We start from the raw sequence: 17,225 nt of genomic DNA on the forward strand, positions 1-17,225 counted from the left end.
AGCATTTAGAGCTTTCAGTTTCCCTCTCAGCACTGCCTTCACTGCATTCCATAAGTTTTGATATATTTTCATTTTCATTCACCTCAAGATATTTCCTAATTTTGTTTCTGATTTCCTCTTTAACCCATTACTTTTTAATGAGTATGTTGTTTAATTTCCACGTTTGTGAAATTTCCGTTTCTCCCTCTGAATTGATTTCTAGCTTCATTCCATTGTGATTGGAGAATAACATCGTAGGATTTCAATATTTTTGATTTTATTGAGACCTGTGACCCCACATATGGTTTATCCTGTAGAATGATCCATGTGCAGTTGAGAAGAATGTGTATTCTGTTTTTGTTGGGTGAAGTGTTCTATATATGTTTATTAGGTCTCCTTGGTTTAGGGTATTTTTCAAGCCTTGTACTTCCTTGTTATCTTTTGATTAGATGTTCTATCCATTATTGAGAGGGCTGAATTAAAGTCTCCTGCTATTAGTATAGATCTATCAATTACTCTCTTCAAATCTGTCAGTATTTGTATTTGCTTCATATATTTTTGGGCTCTGCTGATAGGTGTATATATATTTATAAGTGTGACATCTTCCTGTTGAATTATCTCCTTTATCAGTATATAATGATCATCTTCTTCCCTTACAACTGTTTTTGACTTAACGTCTATATTAACCAATATTAGTATAGCCACCCTAGCTCTCTTTTGGTGACTACTTGCATGGTATATATTTTTTCCATCCCCTTATCCTACTTGTATCTTTGAATTTAAGGTGAGTCCCTTGCAGACAGCATATTTTTGGGCCATGCTTTTTCCCCCATTCTTCCAATCTCTGACTTTTTTTCTTCTTTTATTATTATTATTATTTTTTAATCTTTGCCGTTTGACTGGAGAATTTAGTCCATTTCCACTTAAAGTCACTACTGATAATACAGGACCTTCTTCTTCCATTTTGCTATTTACTGTTTTCCCCTTACTTCCATTAATGCCTACTTTTATATTTATTTGATACTTTGTGTCAGACCTTATATTCTATCTGGATATATTTTCTTTTTTTTTTTTTTAAATCTTCATTTTATTGAGATATATTCACATACCACGCAGTCATACAAAACAAATCGTACATTTGATTGTTCACAGTACCATTACATAGTTGTACATTCATCACCTAAATCAATCCCTGACACCTTCATTAGCACACACACAAAAATAACAAGAATAATAATTAAAGTGAAAAAGAGCAATTGAAGTAAAAAAGAACACTGGGTACCTTTGTCTGTTTGTTTGTTTGTTTGTTTCCTCCCCCTATTTTTCTACTCATCCATCCATAAACTAGACAAAGGGGAGTGTGGTCCTTATGGCTTTCCCAATCCCATTGTCACCCCTCATAAGCTACATTTTTATACAATTGTCTTCAAGATTCATGGGTTCTGGGTTGTAGTTTGATAGTTTCAGGTTGGGTGTATTTTCCGTCTTATTTTCTTTGTAGTTACCATGAGGTTAAAATTTAGCATCCTAAATATGTAACAGTCATATTTGGTTTGATGCCAATGTGACCTCAGTAAGTTTTATATTTACTTTTCCCGTACTTCTCTTCCACCTACCATGTTTTGTACTTGTTAATGCTTATATCTTTGTACATTGTATGTTCAAGAACATAGATGTATCATTATTTTTTATGCATTTGCATTTTAGCACCCATAGGAAGTAAGAAGTGGAGTTACATACCAAACAGTACAGTGCAATTATAGTGTCATTTATAATTACCCAAATGGTTACCTTAACTAAAGGTCTTGATTTCTTTATGCTTCTTAGAACCAATTCTAGTGTCCTTTCCTTTCAGTTCCAAGAACTCCCTTTAGTTTTGCTTGTAGGGCAGGTCTGGTAGTAATGAACTCCCTCAACTTTTGTTCATTTGAGAATGTCTTAATCTGTCCCTCATTTTTTGAAAGAGAGTCTCTCTGGATATAAAATTCTTGGCTGGCAGTTGTTTTCCTTCAGCACTTTAAGTATTTTAACCCACTGCCCTCTTACCTCCATGGTTTCTGATGAGAAATTGGCAATCAATCTTCTTGGGATTCCCTTGTACATAGCACATTGCTTTTTTCTTGCAGTTTTCAGAACTTGCCCCTTGTCCTTTGCATTTGATAGTGTAATCAATATATGATGAGGTATGTTATTCTTCATGTTTGTCTTGTTAGGTGTTCTCTGGTCTTCTTGAAGGTGCATATTCATGTCTTTTTCTAAGTGTGGGACATCCTCTGTCATTTTTTTCTTTGAATATTCCATCTGCCACTTTCTCTCTTTCTTCTCCTTCTAGGTCTCCCATAATGCATTATTGGTGCGCTTGATGGTATCCCAGAGGTGACCTATGCTATTTTTGCCTTTATTATTTCTTTTTTCTTTTTGCTCCTCAGATGGACTAATTTCAAGGGTCTTGCCTTCAAGTTCACTAATTCTTTCTTCTGCTAGTTCCAGTCTGCTCTTGAAACCCTCCTGGGAATTTTTAATTTCAGTTAACATGGTCTTCAGCTCCATTAGTTCAGTATGGTTCTTTTTAAAATTTCTATCTCTTTACTTAGACTCTCATGTTTTTCATTCATTGTTTTCCTGATATTATTTAGTTTTTTCTCTGTACTTTCCTTCATCCCCTTGAACATTTTTGAGATCACTTTTTTAAATTCAATTTTATTGGGATATATTCACATACCATACAGTCATCCAAAGCATACAATCAGTTGGTCACAGTACCATCATAGAGTTGTACATTCATCACCCCAATCTATTTTTGGAAAATTTTCCTTGTACCAGAAAAAGTAAAAATAAGAATAAAAAATGAAAGTAAAAATGAACACCCAAATATTCCCCCCACCCTATTTTTCATTTAGCTTTTTTGTCCCCATTTTTCTACTCAACCATCCATACACTGGATAAAGGGAGTGTGATCCACAAGGCTTTCACAATCACACTGTCACTCCTTATAAGCTACATTGCTATACAATCATTTTCAAGAGTCAAGTCTACTGGGTTGTAGTTTGATAGTTCCAGCTATTTTTTTCTAGCTATTTCACTGCAGTAAAACCTAAAAGGGATTATCTGTATAGTGTGTAAGAACGCCCACCAGAGTGACCTCTTGACTCCATTTGGAATCTCTCAGCTGCTGAAACTATATCGTTTCATTTCTCATCCCCCTTTTGGTCAAGAAGATGTTCTCAATCTCTTGATGTCGGGTCCAGATTCATCCCTGGGAGTTGTATCTTGCTTTGTCAGGGAGATTTACACCCCTGGGAGTCAGATCCCATGTAGGGGGGAGGGCAGTGAGTTCACCTGCTGAGCTGGCTTAGCTAGAGAGAGAGGGCCACATCTGAGCAACAAAGAGATACCCAGGGAGACTCTTAGGCACAATTATAAGCAGATTTAGCCTCTCCTTTGCAGTAATGAGCTTCATAAAGGCAAGTCCTGTGATAGAGGGCTTGGCATATCAAACCATCAGTCAGTCCTCAGAGTTTGTGAGAACATCAGCAATAATCCAGGTGAGGATGCCTCTGCATTTTCTTCCAGCTCCTCAGGGGGGCCCTGCATATATATTTTTATTCTCTGCCCAAATTACTTTGGGATGTGTTGCTCTTTCACACTAACCTATGCAAACCTACCAGGTCTTACGTCCTATTAGAAGTTCCATGTAATTATGGTATTTGAACAAACTGTACTAGTTATATTGTTTAGGAAATATAGATCCTGCACCAACTAAACATCTCTTCCCTTGATCTCACATGGAATTTGAAGTTTTAAAACGCAGTCCTTATTTTCCTCTACATGTGGCCTGATTTGCCCTAGCTAGTCTTAACCACATCTGCTTCATTCATATCGCTAGTTGAAGTCTGGACTCTTTTTCAGCTTTTTTTAGCAGTTGCTATATTTGCTAATACTGATGTTCATATCTGCCGAGTTCTAGCTCCGAGTTTCAGGTGTCACACAGATACCCAAAGTTCCAGGGATTAATCAGGTTATACACAAAGGGATCAGTATCTCAGAATCTGGAGATAGTAGCCATTACAATTCAGGAATAGATTTGACTGTTGTAAGAGCTTACAATCTAGGGGCCATTACAATAAGTGTTCCCCTGATAAGCTGTGCTCTAAGGTTCAATTCTAAGTTTACACATTGTAGTTAGTCCATATTGGTGAGGCATTATATTGTTTGCCTTTGTTTCTGGTGTAGTTCCCTCAAAATGCTGTCTACAGGATCCATTAGCCTCGTAGGGTGTCTTACACTTCACTCCTGGCAGTTGCTCAATATTCCATTGTATGCACACACAACAGTTCACCAGTCAATGTACCCTTAGGCCACCTCCACCCATTGCAGATCATGCATACTGCCTCCATAAACACCAGCGTGCAAATGTCCATTCATAGCCCTGCTCTCAGATCCTCCAAGTATATGCCCCCTAATGAGAATGCAGGACCCTGTGGCACCCCACTGTCCTCCAGAAAGGCTATACCATTCTGCCTCCTAACCAACAGTAAAGATGTACATCCCTCTCTCCATGTTTTTTTCCAGCACTTTTATCCCTGTTTGTATTTTTCCATGTAATTTTATAGAGCTATATTCACATACCATGTAATTATCCACAGTGTGCAATCAGTTGTTCATGGTATCATCATACAGTTGTGCATTTTTCATCACAGTCAATACTTGAACATATTGATTACTATGAAAAAAGTTTTTTATTTAACAAATAATAAAAAAGACAATAAAAAGAAAAATAAAATATCATTCAATACAATATAATAGTAGGGTCAGACAACAACACCACTACAAAGAATCCCATATCCCTCCCTTATATTCCCCTCTCAAACACATTTAGCTTTGGTATACTGCCTTTGTTACATTTAATGGTAGCATATTACAATGTTACTGTTGACCATAGACTCCAGTTTGCATTCATTATATTTTTTCCCCAATACCATCCTCTTTCCAACACTCTGAATGTTCGACATTCATTTGTTATCCCACAGAACAGTTTTATATTTGTACATTTAGTCACAATCATCGACCACTCCAGTTTTTGCTAAGTTAGACAGTCTTAGTCTTTATCTCTATCTTTACCTCAGATGTCATTCATGCCCCTAGCCCATCTCTTTCAGCTTTTCTCACAGACATCTTTGTTCAGTGTGCTTACTTACAATCTTATACTACCATCACACCGTATTATGCTATGTATTTTTAGATCTATACAGTCAATCCTGCTGAACATTCTGTAGTCCTTCAGCATCAAATGGCTGATTTCTACCCTCTTTCTGTCTCCTGGTGGCCTGTGTTATCAGCTTTTAACTTTCAAAGTTTGCTCATTAATGTTAGTTCATATTAGTGAGACCATACATTATTTGTCCTTTTGTGTCTGGCTAACTTCGCTCAGTATAATGTCCTCAGGGTTCATCCACATTGTTATATGTTCATTGTCTTTGTTCTGTCTTACAACTGTGTAGTATTCCACCATTTGTATGTACCACAGTTTGTTTATCCATTTGTCTGTTGATGGATATTTGGGCTGTTCCATCTCTTGGCTATTGTGAATAATGCTGCGATAAACATTGGTTTACAAAGTCTGTTTGTGTCTTAGCTTTCAGTTCCTCTGAGAATATATACCTAGTAATGGAATAGCTGGGTCATATGGTATATCTATACTTAGCTTCTTGAGGAACTACCATACTGCCTTCCAGAGTGGTTGCACCATTCTACATTCCCACCAACAGTGAATAAGTGTGCCTCTTTATCCACATCCTCTCCAGCAGTTTTAATTTTCTGTTTTTTGGATAATGGCCATTCTGTTAGGTTTGAGATGATACCTCATTGTGGTTTTGCTTTGCATTTCCCCAACAGCCAGTGAAGTTGAGCATTTTTTCATGTTTTTGAGCCATTTGTATTTCCTCTTCAGAAAAGTGTCTGTCCATATCTTTTGCCCATATTTTAATTGGGTTGTTTGTCTTTCTGCTGTTGAGTTGTAGGATAGCTTCATACATTCAGGATATTAAATCTTTATCTGATATGTGGTTTTCAAATATTGTCTCCTATTGTGTAGTCTGCCTTTTTTCCTTGCTGACAAAGTCCTTTGATGTACACAAGTGTTTAATTTTGAAGAAATCCCATTTGTCTATTTGTTCTTTGATTGCTCATGCTTTGGGTGTAAGGTCTAGGAAACTGCCTCCTATCACAAGATCTTTAAGAAATTGCCCTCCATTTTCTCCCAAGAGACTTATGGTCTTAGTGCTAATGTTTAGGTCTTTGATCCATTTCGAGTTAATTTTTGTATAAGGTGTGAGATAGGGGTCCTCTTTCATTCTTTTGGAAATGGATATCCAGTTCTCCAAACACTGTTTGTTCAAGAGTCTTCTCTGTCCCAGTTGCTTTGGCTTGACGGCCTTATCAAAGATCAATTGTCCATAGATGCGAGAGTCTTTTTCTGAACACTCAGTTTGATTTCATTGGTCAGTATATCTATCCTTAGTACCATGCTGTTTTGATCACTGTATCTTAGTAATATGCTTCTAAGTTGGGTAGTGTGAGTCTGGTGATTTGGGGCACCTTGCCTTTCCAAATTTAGTTATTGGTTTTTCTATTTCTGCAAAGTAAGTTGTTGGGATTTTAATTGGTATTGCATTGAAGGTATAATTCAGTTTAGGTAGAGTTTACATCTTAATTATATTTAGTCTTCGAATCCATGAACATGGTATGTTTTTCCATTTTTTTAGGTCCTGTTCTATTTCTTTCAGCAGTTTCTTATAGTTTTTTTTGTATAGGTCTTTTCTGGCCTTCGTTAAGTTTATTTGTAAATACTTGATTCTTTTGGTTGCTATTATAAATGGAATTTTTTTCTTGCTTTCTTCCTCTTGTTGCACATTACTTGTATATAAGAACACTACTGCTTTTTGCATGTTGATCTTATAGCCTGCCACTTTGCTGTATTCATTGATTAGTTCTAATAGCTTTGGTGTAGATTTTTCTGGATTTCCTATATGTAGAATCATGTCTTCTGCGAACAGTGAAAGTTTTACTTCTTCCTCTCCAATTTAGGTGCCTTTTATTTTTTTTTCTTGCCTAATTGCTCTAGCTAGAACTTCCAGCACAATGTTGAATAACAATGGTGACAGTGGGCCTCCCTGTCTTGTTCCTGATCTTAGAGGGAAAGCTTTCAGTCTCTCCCCATTGAGTATGATGTTAGTGGTGGGTTTTTCATATATTACCTTTATCATATTGAGAAAATTCCCTTCTGTTCCTATCCTTTGAAGTGTTAAAGCTTTGTTAGGTTTGCCCACATTCTTACCTTCTTCGTTAGTGTTTTTTGTATTTTTATCCTTTTCCTTTGGATTTGATATCATTTTCTGTTTGTTTGTTTGTCTAGTACTCTTTTTTGCACAGTGTACATTTTAATATTTTAAAATGTTAACTCTGGGATTTATTTCCAGAGATATCTGTTTCTTGATTTTGAAACCAGGTGATGACAAGGCAGAGATTTTCTTGAGCTTCAGCTCTCCTATCAGGAAGGTCTGCCCAAGGTGAATGCAGTATGCAGGGATTTTTCTTGTTAGTTGTTTTGGAGTTCCACTGTTTACAGGAATTTGGTTGTCCCCTCTGTTTCCCAGGAGATAGACCTCCCTCTTTCAGATGTTTGAAGCCAGTAGGCCTTTGTCATAGACTGTCCACCTCTATAGTTTTTTTACATTCCATTTGTTGTCTCAAGTTGCTCTTCCCTGGAGGACAAGTTTTGGGAGGAGGGTCACCCTGGAAAGGACTTTCCCAAGTCAGTCCCAGCCAAAACCCAGCCAGGGACACACAAAGCAGGCATAGACTGGCTCCCTGGGGAGGGAATCAGGAAGGGCACCAAAAACTTCTCTGACAGCACCCCAAAACTGACCTTTTTTGGCTTGCCCATCAAATGCAGCCTTGCAGCTAACTGTCCTCCATAGCCCTGAGGAAATGAAGTGTCTTTAAATCTCCACTTCCACTGCCCCTGTGTTGTGTGGGTTTAAATAGTGGCTGCCCCCTCCTTTGTCTGGGTTGGGGTTGAAACCATGGCTGCCACTGCTGTCCAGGGCAGGTTGAAATAATGGCTTCCCTCAGACTCAGGCCCCCAGCAATCCCTAATTTGCTAATCTAAAGCTGTGATTAGTGATTGGCCATTCCCAGCCCTGGCTTGGTGAAGCAGATTTTTATGTCCCTTTCTGTCACCAGCGAGGTAGCTGGGGTAGCCTGCCACAAGATTGGGGTGTTGTGTGCTGCTAGGCAATGTGCAGAGAGAGCATTTTTACCATAATGTATCATCATCTTCCTCCTGCTCTTCCCTGGATGCTGTATAGTGTTCTCCTGGCTTCCTGAGTTTCAAAAGCTGTTTCAGACAGTCCTTGCCTGTTTTATAGTTGTTTTTGTGGAAGAATAGAATCCTAGCCCTACCCAGTAGGCCCTTTACCCATAATCCCCAGCTTAATCTGTCTGGCTCATGGTTTTGCAAAGAGAGGCACCAACAAAGTTATGCTTTCTCCCTGAAGACTGTGGCATTCTGGGTCTGCATCCTGGTGGTTCTTAGGTCCTTGGCTTTTCTGTCACACACGTGGCAATGTACATAGTGAAGTCTTCTCCTTTCCTTTCTGGGTTTCTTTGACTTCCAGCTTCTGCTTCTCTGTGTGGCTTTGTCTTTTACAGCCTCCAGTGACAGGATTTAGGCCCAACCTCATTTAGTTGGTCCACATCTTAAATGAAAAAACATCTTCAAAAGACCCTATTTGCAATGGGTTCACACCTACAGGAATAGATTAACATTAAGAACATCTTTTTCTGGGGTATATAATTGTGCCGGTTTGAGTGTATTGTGTCCCCCAAATGCCATTATCTTTGTGGTCTTGTGTGGGGCAGAAGTTTTGGTGCTGGTTGGATTTGCTTGGAGTGTGCCCCACCCAGCTGTCGGTGATAATTTTGATGAGATGTTCCCATGGAGGCGTGGCCCCACCCATTCGGGGTGGGCCTTGATCGGTGGAGCTATATAAATGAGCTGACTCAAAGAGGAAACGGAGTGCAGCTGGGAGTGATGTTTTGAAGAGAAGCAAGCTTGCTAGAAAGGAATGTCCTGGGAGAAAGCCGTTTTGAGGCCGGAGCTTTGGAGCAGATGCCAGCTGCCTTCCTAGCTAGCAGAGGTTTTCCGGACGCCATTGGCCATCCTCCGGTGAAAGTACCCGATTGCTGAGGTGTTACCTTGGATGCTTTGTGGCCTTAAGACTGTAACTGTGTAGTGAAATAAACCCCCGTTTTATAAAAGCCTATCCATCTCTGGTGTTTTGCATTCTGCAGCATTAGCAAACTAGGACAATAATCAACCTACATTATATACCTACTTTTGGGGTATACAATGCACCTATCATGCATTATAAAAGAATTTGTGCATGAAAGAATACTTTTCAAAGCAACATTAGTATGAACAATCCTTTTTCTCTTTAAAGAGGTTCCAGAATATTTCAGATGTATGTTTAGTGAACATTCGTATACTGAGGCAGTGTATAAACTGGAGCATCTTCCACAATATTTGAGATTGATAAACCTATTGTATCAATTAAGATGGGCTACCATATATTCCAGTACTAACCACCTGAAAATCTTAGTATGTTTTCTATTATAAAAAACTTCATTGACAATATAGTTTCTTTTTTAAACATTGCCCAATATTTTCTTTTTTTTAAATTCAATTTTATTGAGCTGTATTCACATACCATGCAGTCATCCAAAGTGTACAATCAGTTGTTCACAGTACCATCATATAGTTGTGCATTCATCACCCCAACCTATTTTTTGAACATTTTCCTTGTATCAGAAAAAGTAGAAATAAGAATGAAAAATAAAAGTGAAAAAGAACACCCAAATTCCTCCCCCACCCTATTTTTCATTTACTTTTTGTCCCCATTTTTCTACTCATCCATCCATACACTGGATAAAGGGAGTGTGATCCACAAGGCTTTCACAATCACACTGTCACCCCTTGTAAGCTGCATTGCTATACAATCGTCTTCAAGAGTCAAGGCTACTCGGTTGCAATTTGATAGTTTCAGGTATTTACTTCTAGCTATTCCAATGTATTAAAACCTAAAAAGGTTACCTATATAGTGCATAAGAATGTCCACTAGAGTGACCTCTCGACTCCATTTGGAATCTCTCAGCCACTGAAACTTTATTTTGTTTCATTTTGTATCCCCCTTTTGGTCAGGAAGACCAACATTTTCTTTTTTAAACATGTTTGTGTGCCCTTGGTGAGATGTAGCAATAAGAATATCATCCATATGTATGCAATTTGATTTCTTTTTGAGAAAAATAATTGTAAATTTCAAACTTTAAATACACTATAACTGACACTGGTATACAAGGTAATAGGAAATAGTTGCTACAGGACTTACTGTATATATGGGATAGTATGGGCTAGAAATATGAAATTAATTTGAGAATTGGCCCTTTATTCTCTTACTGAATGGCTTAACTTTTCTATGGCACAGTTGTTCCATATATACTACATTACAGGATACACTAACAGAATATGAAAAGTCATAGGGACTAGATCTTTCTTAACTTTGGGATACTAAACTCTATCATAGAAATCATCATCATTGTCATTACAATATATTTTAGAAACTATGAACATCATAGTTAATAATGATAGAAGACACCTCAAAACAATACTATTGTTTAGAGCCATCAATGATTAGTATTTTTCAGAGAAGTAAAACCCTTAACAGTGCTCTAGTACTATGATTTGTATAAAACTGATACCTAATACATGCCTATTTGGTCTGTTGTGTTTGACCAATATCTAAGTCGTTTGAAAGTCTGAGACTGATGAGATACTATGAATAAGAGAAGAAGCCCCAAAAAGAACAGTTTTTGTTATCTTTTTGTGGCATCTTACAAAGATGGGATTGTCTTGAGATAGAGGATTTTAGCGTACAATAAGTGAAAATAAATGCATTTAAAACTAGATGTTTTTCTTCTGAAGAAACTAAAAATTGCTAAATATATGTATAATGATATACAATAATCTGATAGTTTTGTTAGTTTGTAATTAAAAATGTAAGCTGCCTGTTTTGTCCCTTGGGTGCAAAAATTAACTGTGACATTTTTGTGGTAGGATGTGATAAATTAAACCTACTGTATTTATTAAAAGAAGAAGTCATTTAATTTCCTCTAATTTTTTTCCTTAGGTCGAGATTTAATTTGTATACAGTCAATGGATGGGATGCTTATGGTGTTTGAGCAGGAAAGCTACGCTTTTGGGAGATTTCTCCCTGGTTCTCTTCTACCTGGCCCTCTTGCATACAGTTCCCGTACAGATTCCTTCATTACGGTCTCTTCCTGCAGACAGGTGGAAAGTTACAAGTAAGTTTGGATGATAAATATTTGGAGTCATTGTGATTTTTGGTATATTTGTTGCTAATTCGTTCTTTTCCACAAATGTCTTGAATATTACAAATGAAAGAGAGTGGCTTCTTTGATAAAGTGAATCGTGGTGACTTAAAGCATTTTATTTATGTGTCTTAAAATATTTGAAAGATAGTATGGTATAGTGATTTGAGGGCATTTTGGAGAGAGGGAGACCTGGGTTGGAATCCTGCTTTGCTATTAACAGCTGTGTGATGGCTGTGAATAGGGATAATAATGCCTATTTTGACAAGTTGCTATAAAGATTATAGAAAATAATGTATGCCCAGTTGCTAGCCCATAGAAAATGATCAATAATTATTGTGACTGTTCTCTGATATCATAAGTAATAAAAAAAAAGTGTTATATGAAAAGAGCCAGATACAAAGATGAATATAGACTGATTTTATAACAAAAAGGATGTATGTGGCATAGGAAAAATACTGGCAAGAGATACAAGTGTTTCTTGTATACAGTAAGTCCATTCATAGTACAGGTAAAGTGTGAAAATGACCCTATAAAAATAGTTTTATACTTTTTGCAGGAAATTCTTACTGATTTTGATGAATCATCTTTGAGACCAAGTAAATTTCAATAAAAATTAGGTCTTCAGTTTTTGGAGGGAGTATTTTTTTGTTGTTAGAACAGAGAATGGGCAAAGAATGCAGAAATCCATGCTCTGTGGGAAATTCATGCTATGTTGGGGGATTTCAGTATCTGCAGCAACTTTATTGTTGTTACCTTACTGATGGCAACATTTGAAAGTTGAAACATTTAAGCAAGACATCATTACAGCTTTTCAGTATTATTTTTTTGACTACATTGTATTTTCCCAAGCAAGGAGAAAATATAAATTAATCAGGCAGCAGCTGTAAATTTTAATCTTCAGTTTTCAATATTGGCTATATAGCACATTTTTCCTTCAGAAGTGGCAATTTTCTTTTTGTGAATTTTTGTCAAGGTATCTAGGGTTCAAAAACTCTGAAAAGAAGCAAATCTTTGTGACTAAGCAGAAGTTCACTGATGGAGGTAGTGTATCATCATGTCATATTCCTTCTATGACTCCTATGGCTCTTTTTGTCCAAATGAGGTGAATGAGTTGTGATATTGCTATTGGTAATAAATAAAATATTCTATTTATTTTGAGAGTTTGAGAAAAATATCTGTGTAATTTACTCATGCCTGCCAAAACTTAAGCAATATTGAGGAGATCTGCTTTTCAGCTTTTCAGACAGTTCTGTGCCTCACCTCCTGCCAAGTGATATTGGCAGTGCTGCGCTAGAGTCACAATACAATGATTTGAATGCTCCATTACTTACTCTTTAAAATATGTGCATTGGCATTAATTTGGTAATAACTCCAGCAGTGATTGGATGAGGAAGCAATGCGGAGGTTTCCTTACCATGTGAGTTTAATCTCATAGAAGCCCACATTTTTAACTGTGGTAATTCTCCAGCATACCAATCTATTAAATTCATCTCCATCTAGGACTAAAAAATACACACTTTATCCATCATATGTATTCTTTATAATGGTAAAAATGCATGGGATGTGTGATTATTGTGAAATGATGACAATGACATAACATTAAATACTATGCCATACTTATATATGTTTCCAAGTTTAATAGATTAAAACAAATGGCAATCACTGGTGCAATTTAGAATTGTAGAAATAATGAAAACTGCAGTTTTGTTCCTTTGAAGCATCATTAAATCTACCTATAATCAGCTAATAGAATGTAATCAGCTAATGGAATAGGCATATAAGACATAATTCATTTTCATTTTTGATATTAATATTTAACTGCTTTAAAACCAGCTTAATTATGTTCAAATAGGAGCTAGCTAAAGTCATGGTTCTCAAAATTCAGTGTGCACAGGAATTGTTTAGGTAGCCTGTTATAAAATGCACATTTGCAGATCCCCAGTCTCCACTCTCCTAGATTTCTATTTAGTAGGTTTGGATATAAGACACAGAACCAGTCATTGTGAATTGAATGCATACTTCAGGTGGTTCTCATTTTTTTTTTTTTTCCTTCTCAACAGTTTAATAGCAAGTAAACAAAGGAAGTTACCACACTGGGAAGATACAAAATGACTTTTTGTCCATGTGTCTGTTCAGTTAAAATAGATTTACGTTCCTTATTGGGACAAAGGGAAAAACACACAAAAAAGGAAGATTCCTTTTAAATATATACTCCCTTGCTCCAAACTTGTAACAGTTTTTTTTTTTTTTTTTCTTTTTTAATCACTGCACAAACTCTGTGATCAAATCACAAAAGTGACAAGGGCTCTTCTTGTCTTTTTTTTTTTAACCATTAAAGTAAAATCTATAATTTTCTACAGAGTACAACACAAGTTCACACAAAAAAGACCTTTTCTTTTGCAAATCAAAACAGGAAAGAAAGGAAAAGTTCAAACAAGGCAAAGGGAAGTATTTTTCCGGCTGAATCATGACTCTGAGTTGATTGAATCCCATTGCTGCTGCAGAACAGATTGTGTGTTTGGTCACAGTGGCAATTTTTTTTTGTCTTCACATTGTGAAATCACTTTACATTGTTTTCTAGTAGAAAAGGCCAAAAACTGTACAAAGCCTCTAATGTTAAATACAACGTTTTACCAATAAAAAACACACAGGTTTGTCTCCAAAATGTAAAGTTTCTTTTCTTTTCTTTTTTTTTTTTAATTATTCACAAAAGACAGCTGGAAATTAGAAAGGCAGCTGCTGCTCCAGGGTCTCAAAGTCATTAAAACCAAGGTGGTTCTAATTCAGGGACATACTTTGAGCCTTGGTTTTCTTTTGAAGTGAGAAAATTCTTTGCCCTTTTCTTGTGGGGTGGGGTGGGGGTGGGACTTTGGTACTACCACTCTCTTGGCTATACATCTCCAAACTTTGAATCATTTTTTATTCTTCTGTTTTCCTTACCTTTGCCTGTCAGGCTAATTTGGTCAGTAAATCCTGTCTTTCTACTTTTAATTCTCTTATTCAGCTTTTGTTTTTCATTCTCATTGGTTTAAGTCTTTGTTTTTTCACTTGGATTTCAGGTTTTCTTACCTCTAATCTAGACTTTGAAGAGTCCTCCTCGTATCCATCTTTGTAAAATATGTCTGTAAGCCAGAATAATTTTTGTCATCTATTAAAAAGTCTAAAATTTATTATATTGACATTAAATGCTCTCTACAGTTGAATCTCATTTTACCTCTTGATATAGACCTCCAGATTTGGAAGGAAGTTTTGAAGTTAATTTGTCCAAATATTCTCCTTTTTTAACTTCCTTGCTATATTGTTGCCTATGACACTGATTTTTGCCCAATATTGTATATTGCCGCCTTGGATTGTACTGAAATGTTCCAGAGGATGTCTTGTATTATATTATTAGGTTCCTGTGAGTAGAATCTTGGTCTTAAACTCCTGTTTGCTGAATGAATAGTTCATTTCATTTATTCAATCATTCAATCATTCATTCAGCAAATAGTTTTCTAGAGGCTTCTCTGTGCTACATACACGATGCAAGATACTGGAACTATAAAGTCAAATAAGACGAGTTTGTTGTCCTCAAGCAAGTAGGGGAGGCCATAAGACAATCAGCAGTTTCAGTCCATTGTGATACAGCCTACAGCAGAGCTTTGTGCAGTGTCATGAGGGGACTTAGAGGTGGAACCCCTAAATCAGACTTGGATATATTAAGGCTTCCTGAATATGTATACTTGCCATGAGTTTTATTTTCTCTCCTCTCTGCTCCAGGCTTTCCATCTCACACCTGCAGTGGTCCTAATACACTTTAAATAAGTGTTTTCAAGTGTATTTATTGAAGTTAATGGACAAGTCTGCTTAAAAAAGAGCATTATGTTTTTCACAAGTCTTATGGTCAGGCCAAACTGAAATATTTGTTAAGGTCCTTTCTTTCTCTACTTTTGCTCTCCTTGTATCCTGTGTCTGAAATGCATATGAAAATAATATCTGGAAGCCTTTCTGCTCCCCTTCAGTTCTTCCCTGATCTCGTTGCAAGTAACGTCTTGTTAGTTCACAGAGTAGTTTTTAAGTGCTTTCTATAAGTACAGTTCACACTTTCACTGATATTATGTTCTTGTTAATTTTTCTCTTGACTGGGCTAAATGCTCTTTGACAGCAGGAATTTTGTATCCGCTAAAGTACCTAGCATTGTATAGAGTAGGTGCTTAATAAGAACTTCTCGAAGGAGTGAAAAGTTTGTAAGGGAGGCTTCTATTTTGTTACTGGCATCCTTCAATGTAAATGTTTCTCCCTGGCATAATCAAGAATGTTTTAGTGGTAGTTGAAATGAACATAGTAATGCTTTGTGTCCAGAGCTTCCATTTCTGGCAAAGTTCTCCAGATTAAATTTCAAGGTTCCAAAATCTCCTAGTACCCTACTGAGGTGACAACCGTGTTTCATTTGACAAGAAATGGTTTGGGAGGGTTTACTTGTGTTCGGTGGCACCTCAACCCGTATTTTAGTAATTTGGTGCTATTTTTACAATGTGATATGGAAAAGCACTAAATTATGTGGTAAAGTTTTCATTGGTGCCCAACATGAGCTGTGGTTTCAGCATTTATGGCTACTGGGTCAAAAAAGCTCCACCGTTCACCTAGATTTGCTGTTTTTGTGATTAGTGTGTTTCTGTTCTGAGAAACACAGATGACACTTTCATGAATTTCTTATTATTTGGGGCCTGTTTATTCTTTCAGCAGTCTCAACAAGGGAATTTAATGTTTTAGCTTATATCACTGAACACTTGAGTATTAAGAGAAAAAGATGTGAGTGTTTTCTTTATTTCATAATTTCCAAGTCTGCTTGGAATTGTTTACTTTTGGAAACAGCCTTTTATGCACGTTATTGGTTACAATTAAGAAGAGTGAGAAAAAACCATGAAAGAGATGCTATTGTAAGTTGGTCGTCATTTAAATTTACTGTCAGTTATGTTTAAGTAATAAAATACTCTCCTGAGTTGTCTTCCAGGAAGAGAAATGATCTGGATTTGAAAATCAGGAGTCAGTTTTGGCTGTATCTCTCTGCCTGGTGTTTTGATGTTATTGAGGTCAATTTAGGGTCTCATTTAATCTTCGGATTAAATAGTAACTCTTAATAGTTAAACAGGAGCTTTGGATTTTTGTAATGATCTCATTAATCTCTATATCATCCTCCAGTGGGTTGGTTTCTGCAAGAAATGAACCACCTGTATCATTAATTGCCTGAGGTTAGATCCTCAGCAGGACCAGTTCTGGGCTGATGTTCTAGTCACCAGTGCTTATTATTTCTGTTACTATGAACTGCAATTAGTAAAATAATTCTATTTGGCAGCTGGTATATGAAGTCTAACTATTTAGTGCTCTTGGAGACTTCGAGATTTTGAAGGTCAGTCTCAGATGATGTGCAGACATATGCTGCAAATTTGCTGGAATTTCTTAACATTGTTTTACCGGGCTGTTTGAGATCTTCATCCTCCTACCTTTTTTGCTTCATTTCGCATGACTCATCTCTTCCCCACCCCATGCATCTCACCCAAATGACTGTCATGGCCTTTCATGTCTCTTTTACTGCTTCATGCCTTTGCACATGCTATTTGCTTTTTCCATAATGCTTTCCCCTCTTTATCAGCATGCTGAATTCCCATTAATTCTTTAAAACCTAGCTTTTTCCTCCTGAGCACGCCCCAAGAACATATCTTCTCCACACTAACAACTTATTTCTGCCATCATATTCCCTTGGTACTGTGTACTTATCCTTTATTACCCTGCTGATTGGTTTGCATATTCACCTC

General features: G+C 36.7%; 1 protein-coding gene across 5 annotated transcripts in view; it reads left to right on the plus strand.

Annotated features, from left to right (window-relative positions):
* Nucleotides 1-17,225, plus strand: part of BBS9 (Bardet-Biedl syndrome 9) — a 591,615-nt gene that overhangs the window by 195,133 nt on the left and 379,257 nt on the right. For all 5 annotated transcript variants that reach the window (XM_037837046.1, XM_037837048.1, XM_037837049.1 and 2 more), the window contains one exon: nucleotides 11,226-11,400. In XM_037837046.1, the coding sequence (XP_037692974.1) occupies nucleotides 11,226-11,400 (175 nt within the window). The remainder of the gene's footprint in view (nucleotides 1-11,225; nucleotides 11,401-17,225) is intronic.

Source organism: Choloepus didactylus, chromosome 5, assembly GCF_015220235.1.
Source record: "Choloepus didactylus isolate mChoDid1 chromosome 5, mChoDid1.pri, whole genome shotgun sequence".
Classification (NCBI taxonomy): Eukaryota; Metazoa; Chordata; class Mammalia; order Pilosa; family Megalonychidae; genus Choloepus; species Choloepus didactylus.